Source organism: Malus sylvestris, chromosome 17 (assembly GCF_916048215.2).
Source record: "Malus sylvestris chromosome 17, drMalSylv7.2, whole genome shotgun sequence".
NCBI classification, from domain to species: domain Eukaryota; kingdom Viridiplantae; phylum Streptophyta; class Magnoliopsida; order Rosales; family Rosaceae; genus Malus; species Malus sylvestris.
Genome location: NC_062276.1, coordinates 2,467,332 through 2,486,126, shown reverse-complemented (window position 1 = coordinate 2,486,126; position 18,795 = coordinate 2,467,332). Strand labels below are relative to the sequence as shown.

The following is an 18,795-nucleotide window of genomic DNA, read 5'->3' as shown; positions in this document are numbered from 1 at the left end:
GCACAAAATAATAGTTTTCATGTTAACCTGTTAATGATTCGTGTTATCGGGCCCCCATTAAAAACTCGTTAAGAATTCATTAATGATTCGCGCTGTTATCGAGTCATCCTGTTAAGAAACTGATAAGATATCGTCTGTAGATATAGACATTAGATATGACAATTTCTTGCACGACAATTTAATTCAATATAAGACGACGCGACCGTTAATGAATCAGGTCGTTATGAGGTTGCTTGTTAAAAATTCGTTAAGATAATGAGTTTGACATAATACAACTTGCTAAGATAATAAACATGACACAAAAACAATACAAGCACGATAAACACGACCCGTTTGTCAATCCCAGTGAGACCAAAACTGAAGGCACAAGAAAGGGCATCTTTTATTTGTCTTGCTGTATTATGTATTTAAATTTTTAGAAAATGAAGCAAAAGAAAAAGAAAACTAATGAAATTTTTTTGAAAATTTTAAATTTTAATGGTAAGAATAAAATAAAAAATATAAAAATATAATTTTTCATTAAAGTAAATAGGTTAAAATTCCTAATAATAAACGGTGAAAGATTCGATCTAAGGACCTAAGTCTCAGAGACAGTAGGATATAGAACCAAGGGGAGGAGATAGAAGAGGAGAGAGACAATCGGGGGATTTCAATCGACTAGCAAATCGAGCTGAATCGACGTCGTTTTTGTCGGGATAGGGGCAGAAGAGGGTTCACCCATTTCCGTCTGAATCTTTGTCAGAAGCAAAACTCGGATTCAGTTGTGCACCTTCTGGTACGGAACTGGTCCGACGCACTCGGTACTCTCGCTGGTGAGTGTCAGCCCGCTTAAAGCGGTTGAATTTTAGCTGACTTTTCTGATCAAGCTTATGACTTTACTAAGCAGCAATTAAAAGTTTTTGTTTTTGTTTTGTTTTTGGTTAATTTACTTGATTTCTTAATGTTTGTGATGAGAATCTGATGCTTTTGGTTGGTGGGGTTGGTAAATGGGCGACTGGGATTTTGGTTTGGATGATTTCAGATGGTTTGGCATTTTTGGAATTTGATTAAGAAAATGTGGAAATTTGGAATGGTAGATTGCAGCAACGCAATTCTTATCTAACTTGTACTGCAAATAACTTTTTATTTTTTTAGATTATGAGTAAATTGGTGAACAGAAGCATGAATTTGGTGCAAGTTGAACTAGGGTGATTGTGTCTTTTGCTTTTCTGGGAGTGGGGATTGTTTGGAAACTGATCAAACAAGATATTTCATAAGATTGTGAGTTTTTCGGATACAATTTTTAGTAGATTCTTACTTTCCAATGAAGTTGGTTACTTTGGGATCCAGAATTTGGTCGGTGACTGATTACCGAACTATGATTTGTGTTTGGATTTTGTTTGGTGTTCATTTAACCATTGTTGGGTTAAATTTTGTGTCTTGGAATTTGTCACGAATCAATGTCATTGGTATGTGTTTGATATACTTGGGTCACTGAAGTAGTCATTCCTTGTTTTCCATCTTGCGCTGAGGCTCTCTTTGATTTTGTAGGATTTCTGTTCATATGTTTTCCTAAGATGTCAATCATCGCCATCCGGATGCACGTCATAGGACAAACATTCAAGGTGGTCTTATGAGAGCTTGAGATTGATACTTTCCTTTTCTTGTATGGTCTCCAACTGTATGGTGCTACGTACTGGTTCGACAAGTTTTATCAATAACTTTTTGGTAGTGGATGAAATCATAGTGTTGCCTATTGGAGATGATCAACATTGTATAATTAGTTAGTGTTCTTTTACGAGTTCCTGAAATTAATTAGGCTATAAATGGAAACATATGGCGAGAAAAATATCTCGATGGAGTTACTGGATGTATCTGCAATTTTGTGTTGAAGAAGGGGAAAATGCTATCGAATTGGAAACCCCGTACTGATTTGATGCTTATCTCCTTGGGGTACACCTTATTGTTGTTCGTCAGGATATCGAGAAATAAAGAGTATTTTAATAGTGTGATATAAGAAGAAGCCATGGAGTATGAATCAGAGAAACGATTTCCTTTGGATGCAAAAGAATATAAATTATACGAAGAAGTTGGTGAAGGTGTCAGCGCTTCCGTGTACAGGGCACTCTGTATACCACTTAATGAGATAGTTGCTATCAAGGTTCTTGATCTGGAAAAATGTAACAACGACCTGGTATGTGGTTTACTCTCTTTTGTAGCTCACAATTTGTATGTTTATTCTATTTATAATTTCAACTTGTTTGTTTCTAAGTGATGTTTATATTTGCCTTATCTTGTTCACTTGAGTTCTATGTCTAACATGTATGGACTAATTGAACTTATGCATCAATCTCATCTCTTCATGGCTTCAGTAGGGAATGTTGTAAGTATCATCTACAATTCTTATCTTTCTTGTCAAATTTTGCAGGATGGTATCCGACGGGAGGTACATACAATGACTTTGATTAATCACCAAAATTTATTACGAGCACATTGTTCGTTCACTTCTGGCCACAGCCTTTGGGTCGTGATGCCATACATGGCTGGGGGGTCCTGCCTGCATATAATGAAATCTTCTTATCCTGAAGGGTTTGAAGAGCCTGTTATTGCAACTTTATTGCACGAAGTTCTCAAAGCTCTCGTGTATCTTCATGCTCACGGCCTCATCCATAGAGATGTGAAGGTACCACAAGCGACTATCTTATAAAATACCTATAATTTTTTGTATACTTCATTTAGGGCAGGTGATTTTGTTATTGATGTCTTCATTACAAAATAGTGTGACGATATTGGCTACAATTTGGAGAAAACCAGTATCCTTGGAACCAATATTTTCTGAGGAGAGTTACTTTTCATGCATGGGAATTTTTATTTTTAGTTTTTGTGCATAGATTAATTCTGCGCTTAATGATGTCATGTTTGCATCTCTATTCAAAACTCTGTACATGTGAGTTATACACTTGGGCACTTTTGAATGACAATGAATATTTGTTTTACAAGGTATTATAATATATTTTTATATATAATATATAATATATAGTATAAAATTTAAGTCTCGTGAGGCTTCGCCTCACGCCTCATGCCTAGGTGGGGCTATCCATGGGACGCCTTGGCCTTTTAATACATTGCACCTGGGTATATGACAAGCTTGCGCGTCAAATTTCTGATCTTACTTTTATCCATACATGTTCATGTTGAAGGATGATGCACTGGTATTCTTATTTATGTTCTTAACCTTCATTTTCAGGCTGGGAATATTTTAATTGACTCTAATGGTGCAGTCAAGTTAGCAGACTTTGGAGTGTCCGCATGCATGTTCGATACTGGAGATAGACAACGTTCCAGAAATACGTTTGTTGGAACTCCATGCTGGTATTTCTTTTTTAATCGTCTCGTTCAGCCTTATATAGGATGATGTAATATCAAAGGTCGTTTTGCCATTTCTGGTTGGCTTAAGGTTTTTGAGGTTTTATATAAAAATACTCTGCTTTTGTCTCATTCTCGTCAGGATGGCTCCTGAAGTTATGCAGCAATTACATGGATATGACTTCAAGTGAGTGGGTTACCTAGCCAATCTCACTTTCTTTGTTCTCTTTGTATGCTTTTTTTCTCTGCAGCCTTATGTTTGGTTGAAAACTTGAAGTTTCTTATGTTGTATTTTCACCTGTTTCTCCATTTACAGAGCAGACATCTGGTCATTTGGAATAACAGCACTTGAGCTTGCTCACGGTCACGCCCCGTTTTCTAAATATCCACCGATGAAAGTAATTTTCTTCAATTTTTATATTTATATGAGCTCATCCGAGGAGAAGTGCTTCAGTGGTGCTTAGCTTACTGTGTGAATTACAAATTTTCTCCACTCTTTTCCCCCTTGTTGCAGGTTTTGCTGATGACTTTACAAAATGCACCCCCAGGCCTTGACTATGAAAGAGACAAGAGATTTTCAAAGGTTTGTGCTGGCTAGTTGAAACTCACATCTCCCATTCTCAAATTTAATTCATGAAAGTGCTACATTTTCCAGTCTTTCAAAGAGATGGTAGGTGCTTGCTTAGTGAAGGATCCAAAGAAGCGTCCATCTTCAGAGAAACTTTTGAAGCACCATTTTTTCAAACATGCTCGACCTGTTGAATATCTTTCTCGTACCATCCTTGAGGGTCTTGCTCCATTAGGCGAACGTTTTAGGATGCTGAAGGTTTCTTACTACTCCCAGATTCTCTTCTGTACTTTATTATTCAGTTATGATATGTGGCAGATTTCAGCCACATTTTGACGTGGTGTTTTTTTTGTTATGTTTTAGGCAAAAGAAGCCGATCTTCTTGTGCAGAATAAGGCTCTCTATGGGGATGAACATTTATCACAGGTGAGAGTTGTTCGAAGTTCAATAAAAATAGTTGGGTGTTTAGTTGTTGTCTTGATTGGTCTTTAGGCATCAGCATTTAAGTTTATTTCGACCTTCACTTCTTTTTTTTCTATCCACATTCTAATCTTTAGCACTTTTTGAATACGTCTGTGTGTGCACGCACTATACAAGACTCTGTAATCAAACTTTCCTCCTTTATATTTAGAAGCTAATTCCTGGATTTCGAGTACCCAATTATGAACATCATCCTGAATATATGTTCTTTCTTGCAGCAAAAGTATATCAGAGGAATCAGTGCCTGGAATTTCAACCTTGAGGATTTAAAAAATCAGGCTGCCCTTGTAAGTAAATCAATTTCTAGCCTATGTATAACTAACAGTTGGTTTGATTCGTGCACGACATTTGCATTTTATCATTATCAATCATTTATATTTTTAATTTACATTATTACTGACATACTGTTGCCTGCAGATTGAGGAGGATAACATGCACAATGCACCAAGTACAAAGCAAAATGACAAGCATGAAGATGTTAGTTTTCCAGCAGAGAGGGAAGCCATTGAGATGGAAATCCAATCAAATGCTGTGCCCGATCAGGAGGTATACGAACTGCCCCTTTAAATTCATCTCCCTTGTCTCATATTTTTTGAAGTTCTAATTATTTTATGCATTCGGCGTCTGCCAATATAGGATGGCTTCAACGATCTGCATGATTTGGACAGCTCACTTGCTTCGTTTCCTATCAAACCTCTTCAAGCACTTAAGTATGAATGCTTTTCTTTTCGGTAATCGTATTATCCACTCATATTTGTAACTTAAGCCTTATCACGTTAACTGATTTTGTCAGCAAACAGATTCTGTGATTCAGTATGCCAAATTATTATTATTCAATATCTTTAACTGTTTTCTGCAAGTTCTTGCATTTTATCCATTTTATGTAGCATCCTAGTAATAACTTTCTTTATGGATTTTCCCAAAATTATTGAGATGTTTTGTGTTTTTATTTAAGAGTAAAAACTTTAGCAATTTAATTTCATTGGATTGTAATTATTCCTTTCTGTATAACCATATATCTTGATTTTACTTTTTATTTATTGATATTTGCTTGGTTTTTAAAATGTGATTTGTTTTATTCCTTTGTCTTACTTTCAAGGTGTTTTCTGATGCAGAGGCTGTTTTGATGTTTGTGAGGATGATGTGAGTGCGTCTAGTCCAAAAAACATCGCTCAAGAAAATGGGAGAAGTGAAGGTGAGACTTCAGGGCAATGTAGTTCTTTACCACGTCATGTTAATCTCGAGCCTAAAAAATTTTTGAGTGGTTCACTGTTACCGGATTGTGTGCTTTCTCCCAAAAAGGTTATTGGCAACGGTGAGAGGTAAGTGTTCTTATGATGAAGTTTATTGGGTTTTTTAATGTGCTTTTTTCCAACATCATCGGTAAAATGCTCTATTGGTTTTCCCCTTTTCTCAACCAGAAGAAAATGAGCCTCCCCCCTTTCACTTTCCTGCATCAAGCATTGTTTGCATGCTCATTAACTCTGGCTGAATAAAACGCTCCTTGAATTCCCTATGTAATTGCTTGTTGACTTAGGGTAATAGCTACTTAGAGCTCCTCACAAAAATTGCACAATGCACATTCTTGTTGCCTAGTAGAGCATTGTTATGAGTCATCCTTTGTTGGAACTACACTGTAATTTAAATTTTGCGTGTTGAAAGTGTCATATGATAATATCATTTGTTGTATATGTAGAGTACTGAGGAACGAACCATCCTTTGTTGAACTAAATTGTCATTAAATTTCTTCAAAGTCGAAATTGTCATGATAATCATGGTTGTCACCTAGAGCCTTGCCCAATGAAAGTTCAGGAAACTGTAACGAATATGGTTTTGATGGTAATAGACTTCAGTGTATTAACATCCTCATTGCCGTCATTGTCTTATTCTCTTACAGTATGATTCTTTTGATATCCTCATCTGACAATCATTGTATTTTTTGTGCAATTGTGCACAAAAGTTTGGTTCTATTACCTATGAGTTGAAAATATTGTATATGTTTTGAAGGGATCATCTGCAAGCAAAACCTCAACCTGAGCGGAACTACAGTGGTTCGTTGTTGTATCGCCAGAAGAGAGACTCCATTACCCATGCTTCTGGTTCGTCTCTTGTAGTTCTGTGCGCTCATCATTTGTTCTTTATGTCTGATTTCTTCCACCTGTTTGTGCTCTTTAAAAACCTTTTATCATTTGTGCATCTGTTTATGCAGCTGAGGATGTTTCTGAAGGAGCAGTTGTCCAACGTAAGGGGCGCTTCAAGGTTACTTCCGCAGACCTCAGTCCCAGGGTACAGATATTTTATAACCTATATATTCTGGAGTGTTATTGGTTATTTATCTGAAGTTTGTTTCTCAACAATAGAATTGCATTGCTTCTTATTTGAGATACCTACTGGTTTCAGTTTTTCCATCAGATTCGTGCTCAGTACTCGGATTTTTATGTCTACTTTGCGTGTTTATGATGTTTAACTTCATAAAGGGGTCCAACTTAGCGGGATATCTTTCAGGCATTAATAACCATTACCGTTTCTATCTCTTTTCCAGGGTCCTTCAAACTGCTTGTTTAGTCCTACTGGAAGTTCAACTGGTCCAGCAACCGCACCCCTTACAGCTACCACTATTCTCCCTTCACTACAATGCATTCTGCAGCAAAACACCTTGCAAAGAGTATGTGCCAGTTTTCATTGCTAACACCATTTTGTAGAGGTATTATGTCTCAAACTTTCTTTCTTCATGTGACAGGACGAAATAGCTAAATTGATCAAATACGTGGAACAGACCTCAGGTAACTTCCCCACATTTTTCCTCACATTTTTGGCCTTTAGCTTTGTCTGCAAATTTTTGTTGGGTTTAATACTTTTAGCTTCACGCAGGAATACAAGGGGAGTCCGCTGACGCAAGCACCGGTGACCTTTTGCAGGTAAAGGCTGGGTTTATTTACTGCATATATTGTTTAATGGACTTTAAGCTTGAACCAGAGCTTGACGATGCTTTACGGCATTGATGCAGATACCTCCAGCTTCCGCTCGGGAGAGAGAATTGCAGTCTATCGTCATTAATCTGCAACAGAGGTATTCGAGTAATTAAATGCTTTTTGATGGTGTTAATTTGATCTGCATATAGACATTCGACTTATATTCTGTCTGTAATGTCAGTGTCGGGAATCTTGTCGAACAATTGCAAAGACAGAAGCTGAAAAATGCCCAGGTTCGTGTCTATCTCGAACGCTTGTGTTAGAGTTTTTATATTATGCGGAGAAAAGATAGATGTTTCGGATAAACCATCTGTTGATCAGAATGTTTCTTGTAAGTAATCAGAAGATGTCTTCTCTCTCATTTGCAGTTAGAAAGGCAATTGAAAGCTATCGCCAACAAAGACGAAAATGTTAGAGATGGAAATGATGCATGACGGCAATGTCATGTCCAGAGTCCACCGCCGCCTGTCAAATAAATGTTTTGGCCGGAAAACAGCAATTGCTACGGAAAGAAGATGAAGCATGGCGGCTGTGTTGTGGACATCGGTGTGCAGTTTTGTCGGTGCTTCGATGGTACGCGGCGTCTGTACGTTACCGTTGAATCGCAGGGAGCAAATTTTTTAGTGTTGTATTCTAGTGTACAATATGTGTCAATGTGTGTTAGTGCGGACATTCAAATTTTGAGAATGCGAGTGCTTTGTATCCCGTTGTGTAACCTGTAATTTATCGTACTGATTTCATAGTCGGTTTCCTCGAGCTAGCATTGGTGCGCGTTAAGGAAAATATTACAAGACATTTGGAAGCGGGTTTACCATTTTCTGAGTCAGATAAGTACAAAATCGATAAAAAAAACTGATCTCAATCGGATTGGAATGAGCTCACTTTCACAACACAATTCAATTTGGATTACGAAACACCACAACGGATTGTAAAAATGCGTAATTCAACTTAACGACCAACCCTATTTGTAGATAGCTGAATGATTCCGACGCCATGACGCTCTAGTTGAACCCCGGATGGAATGTTAGTGCAGATTGAGGAACTTTTAATGGCAGCACACCATCACCAGAAGCGATTCTCGATAACAGCTGAAACAATGCTTTTCAGTGTCTCCTGCAAGACACAATTGGAATGTTACAACTTCTAACAGCATATTGGCCAAAAAGCATCGTTAGACATTCGATGATTAGTACCGCTGAATGATCTTTGAGACCAAGAGAAAGCATTAACGGCTTTGAGGAGCCCGAGTTACTGCAAAAACAACCTACTGCATCAGACATTACAGTTTAGCAACCTTTTGTAAGTTAACCTCGACAGTCTTCACCGAATTTTTTTACAGGATCAGTAACTGTTACTAAATTAGGAGAAGAAACAGTATAGTCAAAATGTTACCGTCTATCAATGGTGATATGTACCTGATGTGTTCAATAAGCTGACGAGCACATGACACTAGCATTGGCTGCAGATGTTGCAAGACACACAAATGAGCACAAACTTTAGTCAGCAAGGGACACAAAACTTACAGGCTTATACTGCCCTGGATAGCTTACCTCGTCTCGCTTGCCGAAGATTACAGCCACGTTGAATGTCGGATGGATTGCCATCCCTTCCTCCTTCCTGATAATGAAAATAAAAAACACCGCATAAGCTCCTTAATCGTAAACTTAATCCACTTTTTTTTTCTCTTCATTCCTAAATTTAATTCACTTATGAAACCCCCAATGGATAAATAAGCATTTAGTAACATTGAGCTATCAAAAGGCATAAAAAAGATCAATGACAGCAACACTATTTGGATCCAAAATTCTGTATCAATAACCAAAGATTTGGACCTAAAGCAGATGTGTTTTCTGCCAATTGGTCACGACAATGTGCTTGCCTACTTCCACTCAATTTTCAATCTCCCTCCCCGTTGATAAGAGTAGCTTAGAGTATATATCGTCGTATAAACAACAACAAAGCCTTATCCCACTTAGTGGGGTTGGCAGCATGAATCCTAGAACGCCACTACGCTCGGTTTTGCACCAGGACTTCCGTTAGCTCTACTCCATGTCTTTTCTTAAAGTCAGGTTCACAGTCTTCCGAGGTTTTCCTCTACCCCTTTTGCCCCGATCCTATGACTCATATATAATCGGATCAAAAAAAAAAAGTTTGGGACCCATAAACGAAGACAACAGATATGCAGACCTGGCTTGCAGTATGGTGCCCATAGCTCCAATTTGAGTTGCAATAACCTAAAAAACGTTCCAAACATTAGAATTTAATACAAATATGTTGCAGCCCCAATTCAAACAAAAACATTTGAACCCAAAACTCACAAGAAAATGATCATCATAACTGCACATCACTACATCCGTCTTGTTCCCCTGCCAACAGAAACCATCATAACATTTAAACTCAAATTACAAAACCCTAATACATATGTAATCAGAACTGCAGAAGCAAAATTGGAAGAGGCTTTTAAGCAAACAGTTGGTGAGCAACAAAAACACAAGAAAAAACCCAAAAAAATATTAATCACATCGTATTACTGAGAACCAAATACCTTAATTTCCAAGGAAAATTTCTTGTCGGCAACAGGGAAGCTGCCCATAGTTGCTGCTGCTGCTGCTGCTTCTTCTTCTTCTTCTTCTTCAATACGATTACGACTTACAGCAGACGCGATTAGACTGCTGTGAAATTTTCCTTTTCTTTTCTAATTTTATTTTTATTTTTATTTTTGTGTTGGTTAGGAGAATAAACACTTGGGCCTACATTTACAAGGCCCAATACTAGATTTTGGCCCAAGAGTTGTGGTTTGTGAATGTGGACCACACTTGTACAAGATTAAGAATGAGATCCTCTCCGGATCCTCTTTGTGAGGATCCAAGTGATCCTCCAATCACATCCGTTCAACGTATATCATTCGGTTAGAAATCATTGTAAATCTTTTTATTTAAAATTAAATATAAACATTACTTGACGAAAACTGATCGCACAATATACGATTAACCGATGTGATTGGAGGATTCGGAGAGGATCCTCATTCCAAGATTAATTACCTTTATCAATAAACTTGATATGAAAGATAATTAGGAGATTATTACAATATTAATTACATTTATGAATGTGGATCACATGTCGCGTTAGTTAGCAAGTTAGCAGCAGTGTGTGAAATATATTCGATGCAGTCGAATCGAAAAATCTAGAGAAAAATACAAAAAACGGGAGTGAAGTCTAAATTTCATTCCATGTCAGAAAAATTCTTAAATTTCTGCTAAAACGGACAAATTTAGTCGATATTTCTAATATACATGTTAGATATCGATAAATTATCATTTGACACTCCCTAAAGTTTTATTTTTAACAATTTTCATTATTTCATCGAAGACAACCGATTTCAATATATTTGTTGAGATATACATAAATTTGTGTATTGATATTCCGATATTTTAAACACGGGTTAGAAGAATGAACTCATTGTTTGGCACATGTCGTGTTTAGTAAAGAGATTAAAAACTAATTATTTGGCAACTAACTCTCGTTTCGCGGGCGGACAATCTGCGTGGATGGACAGAAAGACCGGGAGGGGTGGATGGTCCACGTGCTCACTGAACATTCAACACGTTAGGGACCGGCTTTAGTTACCGACACAGCTTCAACATCTAGCCGAACCCAAAGCCCAATTGGGATAAATATTTATTTAATATTTGTTTTTCTTTGCAGGGGGAAATTATTTATTTATGCACTCATTTGGGTTCTGTATACTTTTATTTTTTTTAATAGTTAAATTAAAAGAGATTTGAGCACTGAAAAAAAAATTATGAGAAAAAATGTATGTGAAAATATTTTGTTTATAATTAAAAAAATGCATTTTATATTCGTACTTGTTGTAATAAATTGCGTATATGTTATATCAGTTAGTGATATCATTTTCTCGAGTACTAGTTGTATTGTATACATCACTTATCGCAACATAATGTATGCAAATTACTGAATTTGAAACATTGAATATTTAACAGAAGACCATATCTTTATCTAATTAAAATAAATCGGGTTAATTTCCAGCTAAAAATCTAAAAGATTCGTAATTTTATACCGTATCAAATTATTTGATTTTTGTGTGTGTAGATTATCAAGTAACCGACTAACTATAACATCCTTCGTAAGCTATAAGCAACAAGAAACATGTATTTATTCAATTTTTGATGGTTTAGATTTCTCGCCTAAGGCCACTGATGGAAAGTGAGTCCAATTGCCAACCCGAGTTTGTAACATCTCACATCGTTCAAGAGAGTGGATCCTGTAAGTCTTATATATATATATTATCATCTCTACCTAGCACGAGACATTTTGGGAGCTCACTGGTTTCAGGTTCCATCGGAACTCCGAAGTTAAGCGAGTTCGCGCGAGAGCAATCTCATGATGAATGACCCACTGGGAAGTTTTTGTATGAGTTCTTATAAACAAAACTGTGAGGGCGTGATCGGGGCTCAAAACGGATAATATCATGTTACAGCATAGTCGAGTCCAGGATGTGGTGGGGACCCAGGCCAGGATGTGACAGAGTTTGTCATTCATTGAAAGATGATAGAGCTAAACTTGAGATTCTTATATAGTACATTTTACGTTCACAATCGCATCTGTCACAAAATTCGTCTTACTAAAAATAGGACGGAAATTTTAGGGCAAAACAAAAACAAACCAAGCGGCCCAAGCCAAGCCTTAGCTTTAGCTGAGCTAGCTAGGTAGGCGGCTGCTGGGGTGATATTTTAAGGTAAGCTTTGCATGACTTCCAAATGCCAATAGCTTCACATAAACGCATGTCTTCTTCTCTCTAATGTTCTCACTCCATCTCTGTCGGAGAGAAAAGTAAGCTTCCCAACTCCATCTCTGTGCCATTTTTGTGTCTCCAAAACATCGACGGAATGGGGATTGTGGGTTTGGAAGAGAGGGAGAACATCGAGTTGCAGGAGTTCTGCCGTATGCTGATGGCTTCCGCCGGCCTCCACCGCAGAAAAGACGACCGCCAGCAACGCAACAACAAGCGTTTCGACTTGAGGGGTGACGATGAAGAAGACATGTTGGTGTGTGTCACTAGCGGCGTTTCTTTCTTAGGACTTGCCCTCGTTGACCGTCTCCTCCGCCGTGGCTACTCCGTCCGCCTTGTCGTTGACAACCAAGGCAAGTGTTTATCTACTAATCATCGTTAATTAATGCTTTCTTGGTCCAAATTCCAATTTCGATTCTGGCTTGTTAGTTGGATCGGTTGGTTAAAGAAGCAATGTGTCTGCCTTTTTGCGACAATATCTAAATCCCTAAAATCTTGATAAAAATTCGAAAAGCGCTTGAAAGTTCATCTTGAAGAACAATCACCTCTCCATTAAAACACCAAAGAAGTTTTTATGATTTCCAAGTACTTTTAAATTTGTCTGCTGTATTTTATCATTGAAATACATCATCAAATAATTTGATGAGAACTTGGCTTTCCAATTTATGGAATCTAAAAGTTCAAATAATTTGATTATGTTATTATATTGATTTAGCATAGTGTGAATATTGTAATTGTTTAGAATTACTGTTAAAATGATAGAAAATGTTTTTTATAAAAGTGTTTTTGAGTTTCAAAAGTATTATGCAAGATGCATTCGTTATGTGCTGCTAACAGAAAAACGTTTTTCAGAATTCATTTGCATCTCTATCAAAGATTAGTTTTAAAAACGCTTTATTCATTTTAAAAGAATTAAAAGGCTTCCAAACAAACAATTTGACTTGTATCCATATGTTTGATTGCAAGAAAACAAGATTTTAAATATAAAGAATATGTCGTGGAATTTGGTTTATTACATCCAGAAATTAATGGGTTGTCGTGTACCCCCAATTAAATAATACAGAAGATGTAGAAAAATTGAGGGAGATGAGGACAAGCGGAAGCACCGACGACCGCATTTCTGCAGTTATGGCAAAGCTAACCGACGATGTCGAAAGCTTATCCCATGCATTCGATGGCTGTCGTGGCGTTTTCCACACCTCTGCATTTGTCGACCCCGCTGGCCTCTCTGGCTACACTGTGAGTCACTTACCCATTTCGTTTCTATACGCTTCTAAAACTCGAAGAAAAATCTTATGGAGAAATTCTTAGGTTCGAACATTTGGTCTACGCGGCATCCAAAAGACCGCACACAAAAACAAAGCATCACACTCGCATTATTTGGTGTCACGTAGGCCATGTGGTCCATGTGGTCCAAGTTTATCGGGACACATTTTTGTTCCACACACTCAAAGTCATGCTGATGTTTACCATTATCTTTATCGTTATTAGATGTGTTTAAATTTTGAAATATGTGTAGTAAATAGATACAAGATCTCAAAATTTAAACTCATTAAATAGTAATAAGTAGGGTGGCAAGCAATATTGTCGCTTAAGGGTGGTGAGCAAAAATATGCTCAAATATATTGTGTCTAGTTGCCCTATGTTGCCGTGTGAACACTAAATTGGAAGTGATTTTCGCATATCTTTAAATCCCTTTGCATGTACCTGTTATATTGTGACACTTGGATACTTTTATTTATTTATATCCTTTGATTGTGCTTTGATTCAGTCAATCCGAAGAACGTCTGGAGGAGAATAAACAACATGTGCGGAAAACATTTCGATTTTGTTATTGACAACATACATTTGATCAAAATTGCTTGAAAACAAATAATTAGTGCTACAATCATCTCATCCAACTAGAGTTAATTCTACCAACCTCTTCTTGTACATAAGTAGTTGTATATAATCTTGTGTTTATCTCTTTCATCACGACTCAAAAAAGTAAAACTGAATGATTTCGCATATCCCTTTAATTTTCCCCCTTGTGCACGGCTCTATTTATTTCTGACATTTGAATTGCGAATGAACCATGGATTGGAATGATGTGTTTAGAAATCCATGGCTGAGATAGAAGTGAAGGCGAGTGAGAACGTGATGAAAGCATGTGCAGTGACACCATCTGTGAGAAAATGTGTCCTCACTTCTTCACTTCTAGCCTGCGTATGGCAGGACAGCACCCACAACCACCTCTCCCCTGTAATTAACCATGACTCCTGGAGCACAGAGTCACTCTGCATTGACAAAAAGGTATCATTTTCATCTTACTCCAAAACCGTCATCATGCACTGGTCCATGATGAGCAAATCCAAAACCATCATCATGCACTCTTCCGTGACGAGCAAATTGAGCACGGAAAAGAGTATAGAATGACTGTAGTTTTGGAGTGCCAATAACAGTTCGTTTACTATTGTTAGCATTTAATTTTCTTATGGGGAGTGGCAGCTTTGGTATGCCTTGGGGAAGCTGAGGGCCGAGAAAGCTGCATGGAAAATAGCTGAGGAAAAGGGGGTGAAGTTGGCCACCATCTGCCCAGCTCTTATTACTGGCCCTGAAATTTCCACTAGAAATCCAACAGCAACACTTGCATATCTCAAAGGTAATCCTTTTTCTACCACATTCACAACTTTTAGTATCCTTTGGCACCGTCACGTAACGAGCCAACTGTATCAATTCGATATCAAACTAGTCATACATGAGAATCGAACTGATGGGTCTAATGGTATTTCAATTTTCAAGTGAAAGTGATATCGCTAGACTGCAGTATTAACAGGACATGAGTTGCTTGTATTTATGCCTTTGTAAAATTCACAAAAGATGGAACCAAACCATCCCCCTGAAATATTAAGGCAATCTATGTCCGGAGCACTATGAGAAGAAGCAAGCTCATGGCCCTCTGCTCTTCACTCGAGGCTCCATTTACCCGTTTTCATACAGTCACGCCATCGCACTCGGGCCCCATTGAGCACCGCCATCTTAGCGATGCTCAAACCGAGAGGCCAAAGTCATATTTTTAAGTCAAAATCCACATTTTCCCTTCTAATTTTTACCAACTTTGATTGTCTATAAATACAGGAGCACAAGAAATGTACCAAAGTGGTGTGCTAGCCACAGTCGATATAACAAGACTGGCAGAGGCACATTTAGGCGTGTTTGAGGCAATGAACGAGGCAGCGTTTGGGAGATACATTTGCTTCGATCGAGTCGTCGACGGAGAAGAAGAGGCCGAAAAGTTAGCAGAGGCGACGAGCATGCCGAAGAACAAGTTTGTGGGCAATGGGGACTCTAATATTATCCAGAATCGATTCGAATTGTCGAACAGAAAGCTTACAAATCTTTTGTCCGGAAGAGTACATTGCTGCTATAGTTCATAAAAAAACTCCGGCATTTCAATTAGGGTTCTACCCCGTTGTTATAATTCCCAGTGAGTAAAATGTTGAGCAATGCAAGTGAGAAAGTTTTGGAACATCTCTAAATTAACAGTATCTCTCATGTTTCGAGGTAAGTTTGGCAATTTCTTGTCCGATATGTTAATCCAACGTGAAACGACACAAAAATACCATATTTCAAATAAACTTCATAACAAATCGAGTCATTATCGGATCGTGAATTATAATCCTGTTAATGAGTCGACCAGTTAAAAATTCGAATTGATATCATTTGCCAAATATAGACATCCGATAATTTTCTACCGTAACATGTTTATTAGACGCAAAACAACACGATAAAATAACGAGTTTGACACAACAACATTAAAAAGACATGTACGAAGTGAAAGATTTAAATTGATGATCTTCAGATATACCATGGAAGAAAAAAATTAGATGTTTTAACATCGAAGAATTAGGACCCAAAGTCTGGATTTTCGTAGACCAAAAATATTAAGCAAAAGATAATTAAACTTTAAAAAAAAATTGTTTGCAGATATAAATTGTGGGAAAATCGTCAAATTGATAAGAAAAAAAAGTGCGCAATAAAAAAATTAAAAATAAATTTCGAGCAAATAAAAGGAAGAAAAAAAAAAGAGAAAGGGGGAAGAGGGAGGCTCAGAGAGTTGCTAACAGTGCTCAGCGAAGAGCCCTTTTACAGGCACTTCTCATACAAGAGGTGTCAGAAATTTAAAGCACTCTTCATCGTTGCCATCTAAATTTACACATACACATCTTCGATCAACAAAATTCAACAAATATTCAAACAAAAATTAAGAAGAAGAAGAAGAAGAAAGGGCTGCGAACAGAGGCGGCGAAAGAGCTGCGATGTGGAGGTCAGGGGTTAGGGTTTTCGGTTTGTGATGCCTTTGGTTGCGGGGTTTTATAAGCTGTTCTTTCTGGGCCTTTAGGGTTTACACCTCTTATGAGCCCACAGTTGATGTTATTGGACAGCGGACTACCCTGTCTTATTAGCAAATTCAGCCAATTTTCTATGGGCCTATGCCTCCTTAGCTAATCTAACCGAAGAAGGAGAAACTATCATAAAAAGAGAGTTTTTAGAGCATGTCCACACGTTGGTGTCGGTAAGGGCCCTAAATGTGCCCTTTAATCCCAAAAATCACTTCAAGCGGTCAAATGAAGAAGAGGGCAAATGGTGGGCCGTGTGAAGCCTGCTTAAAAGATCGGGCAATATATGTCCGACCTTGAGCAAGGCCCTAAACATGCCATTTAATCCCAAAAAAACCACTTTCGGCGGTCTAAGAAAAAGGGGGCAAGTGGTGGGCCGTGTGAAGCCTGCCTAAAAGATCGAGCAACATGTCTGACCTTGAGCAGGGCCTTAAACATGCCCTTTAATCCCAAAAAAAACACTTTCGGTGGTCTAAGAAAAAGAAGGCAAGTGGTGGGCCGTGTGAAGCCCGCCTAATAGATCGGGCAACATATGTCCGACCTTGAGCAGGGCCCTCAACATGCCCTTTAATCTCAAAAAACCACTTTCGGTGGTCTAAGAATAAGAGGGCAAGTGGTGGGCCGTGTGAAGCCTGCCTAAAAGCCCGGGCAACATATGCTCGACCTTGAGCTCGCTGGCAATGGGCGACGTCATCATGACGTCAGCAAGTGGGTCCGGTGACTACAAAACTAATCTAGAAAGAGATTTCCAACAGTAGGCAATGACTTAGGCTTGTGCATGGTATATTACGCTTTATATCTATGTACCGATATTGGGTCGATGTGGGACAAGTACCAGCAAGTGGTTCTCCCTTGACTTGCTCATCTCTATATGGAAGTTCAAAAATAGTCCTATCTAAATCAATTTGTAGTTTTAAATACCAATGTTTGAATTTGAAGTTTATATTCTTGTGGAGAAGCATTCAAAATAGGCAAAATCAAGACTTGTAGCTTCTCTCCCACTGTCAAACTCTATATGAAATCAAGTTAGAACGATAAGGACAAGACCAATAAAGCATAAAAAATATACGTATATTTGTGAATAGTATCGCCCTTGTCCTTAATCTTGTTCAACGGATGGAGTTGCATAAAGATAAATACTATTCAAAGTAAAAAGTAAGGGCAAGTTTACTGTCTTGACCTTGCCCTCCCTAAATGAGTGAACTTGCTCTTACACGGTCCCACAAAGCTTATATTAATTTATCACATATTTTAATTACATGGTGAGTGAAAAATAGAATATGATTTGTCATATATATTTTAATTACATGGTGGGTGAAAATAAGGCAGGTGAATGAACATAACAACAACACACAAAAAAATATATATATATATATATTGGCTGCTTTATTCTCGAGCGCTCACGTTTCAACGTCTTAAAAGAACATTTTACCCTTGCACATGATACACATACATATAAATACAAATTTTGATTCATACTGAGTTATATCAGTTTTTTCCCTGTGGATTGTCCTTCAGAGCTTTGCCTTCTCCTCTTACCAAATTACCAACGAAAATGCCCCCATGAACGTTTTTCATGCAGCTTTTTTCCACCCATTAAATCCTTTTTTTTCTAATTTGAGGCCGGTGACCGCCGTCAGCTTTTATTTAGATTAGCGACAATACAGAAGCAGATATGGTTGTTAAAATGTTAATTAGTTTAGAAAAACAGACCAGAATTTGATCGAAATGGCCGGCAACAGAGATATGCAAAGATTACGAAAAAGGAGATTCAAGGACGCGTGACCACCTGAGTCAACCCAACCCAACCCAACCGAGCCGGACATAGAGATGCAGATGGCAGGGAGAGATGCATGCATGGCAATATTCTCGTCATGCATTGTGCTGCTCATGATTACTGTTTATTTATTTCAACAAAATATGAAGATTATTATTTCTTTGATAAAATGAATTGAGTATCAACTGTCAACGATGGTCGGTTGAGCTGAGACCAAGGCTTAGATTTAAGTTCTATTGTCGTCAATCTCTCTTAGTGCACGATCTGTGAAAACCAAAATAATGAGCTAAGAGCTTTTATGTAAGTTCTCAAAGAGACTTATGTTATGCCTTGATCCTGGAATAGAATAGGTAGCCTCCCTCCCTCTAAACTTTTTGTAACAAAAAAATAATAATTTAAAGTAACAATTTAGTAATATACATGTGGGTGGTGGGTCGTGTGACAGCTTACAAGGTCCTGCTTGA

The 18,795-nt window shown here is 37.7% G+C and overlaps 3 protein-coding genes and 1 non-coding gene across 7 annotated transcripts; 2 read left to right on the top strand and 2 right to left on the bottom strand.

Moving 5' to 3' along the window:
• The first annotated feature begins 575 nt into the window (after nt 1-575).
• LOC126610564 (serine/threonine-protein kinase BLUS1) lies at nt 576-8,179 on the top strand. Of its 3 annotated transcripts, none has more exons than XM_050278661.1 (21): nt 577-812; nt 1,531-2,173; nt 2,408-2,662; nt 3,227-3,351; nt 3,488-3,532; nt 3,662-3,743; nt 3,860-3,928; nt 4,001-4,171; nt 4,277-4,339; nt 4,612-4,680; nt 4,811-4,939; nt 5,030-5,103; nt 5,509-5,715; nt 6,401-6,492; nt 6,603-6,679; nt 6,936-7,058; nt 7,134-7,176; nt 7,265-7,311; nt 7,401-7,462; nt 7,547-7,598; nt 7,734-8,179. In XM_050278661.1, the coding sequence occupies exons 2-21, from the start codon at nt 2,006-2,008 to the stop codon at nt 7,797-7,799; spliced, it is 2,019 nt and encodes a 672-aa protein (XP_050134618.1). In that variant the 5' UTR covers nt 577-812; nt 1,531-2,005; the 3' UTR covers nt 7,800-8,179. The 3 variants fall into 3 exon arrangements, 2 of the variants coding, with proteins under 2 accessions (XP_050134618.1, XP_050134617.1); XM_050278660.1 differs by having other exon boundaries at nt 5,030-5,124; XR_007618574.1 differs by lacking the exons at nt 7,547-7,598; nt 7,734-8,179 and having other exon boundaries at nt 576-812; nt 5,030-5,124; nt 5,509-5,588; nt 7,401-7,459.
• On the bottom strand, nt 8,161-10,077 carry LOC126610572 (uncharacterized). 2 transcript variants are annotated; one of them, XM_050278671.1, is made up of 7 exons: nt 9,911-10,077; nt 9,684-9,731; nt 9,553-9,599; nt 8,916-8,982; nt 8,758-8,824; nt 8,559-8,632; nt 8,161-8,478 (listed from the first exon to the last, which is right to left on the bottom strand). In XM_050278671.1, exons 1-7 carry the CDS (start codon nt 9,956-9,958, stop codon nt 8,428-8,430), a joined length of 402 nt encoding a protein of 133 aa, XP_050134628.1. In that variant the 5' UTR covers nt 9,959-10,077; the 3' UTR covers nt 8,161-8,427. The 2 variants fall into 2 exon arrangements, with proteins under 2 accessions (XP_050134628.1, XP_050134629.1); XM_050278672.1 differs by having other exon boundaries at nt 8,559-8,616; nt 8,781-8,824; nt 9,911-10,076.
• Nucleotides 10,078-12,135: 2,058 nt separating this feature from the next.
• On the top strand, nt 12,136-15,685 carry LOC126610568 (cinnamoyl-CoA reductase-like SNL6). The gene is made up of 5 exons (XM_050278666.1): nt 12,136-12,528; nt 13,239-13,414; nt 14,273-14,467; nt 14,663-14,816; nt 15,293-15,685. Exons 1-5 carry the CDS (start codon nt 12,273-12,275, stop codon nt 15,589-15,591), a joined length of 1,080 nt encoding a protein of 359 aa, XP_050134623.1. The 5' UTR covers nt 12,136-12,272; the 3' UTR covers nt 15,592-15,685.
• Nucleotides 15,686-16,260: 575 nt separating this feature from the next.
• LOC126612734 (small nucleolar RNA snoR1) lies at nt 16,261-16,358 on the bottom strand. The gene has a single exon (XR_007619295.1). It is a non-coding gene; the product is annotated as a small nucleolar RNA snoR1 (small nucleolar RNA).
• Between the last annotated feature and the right edge of the window lie 2,437 nt (nt 16,359-18,795).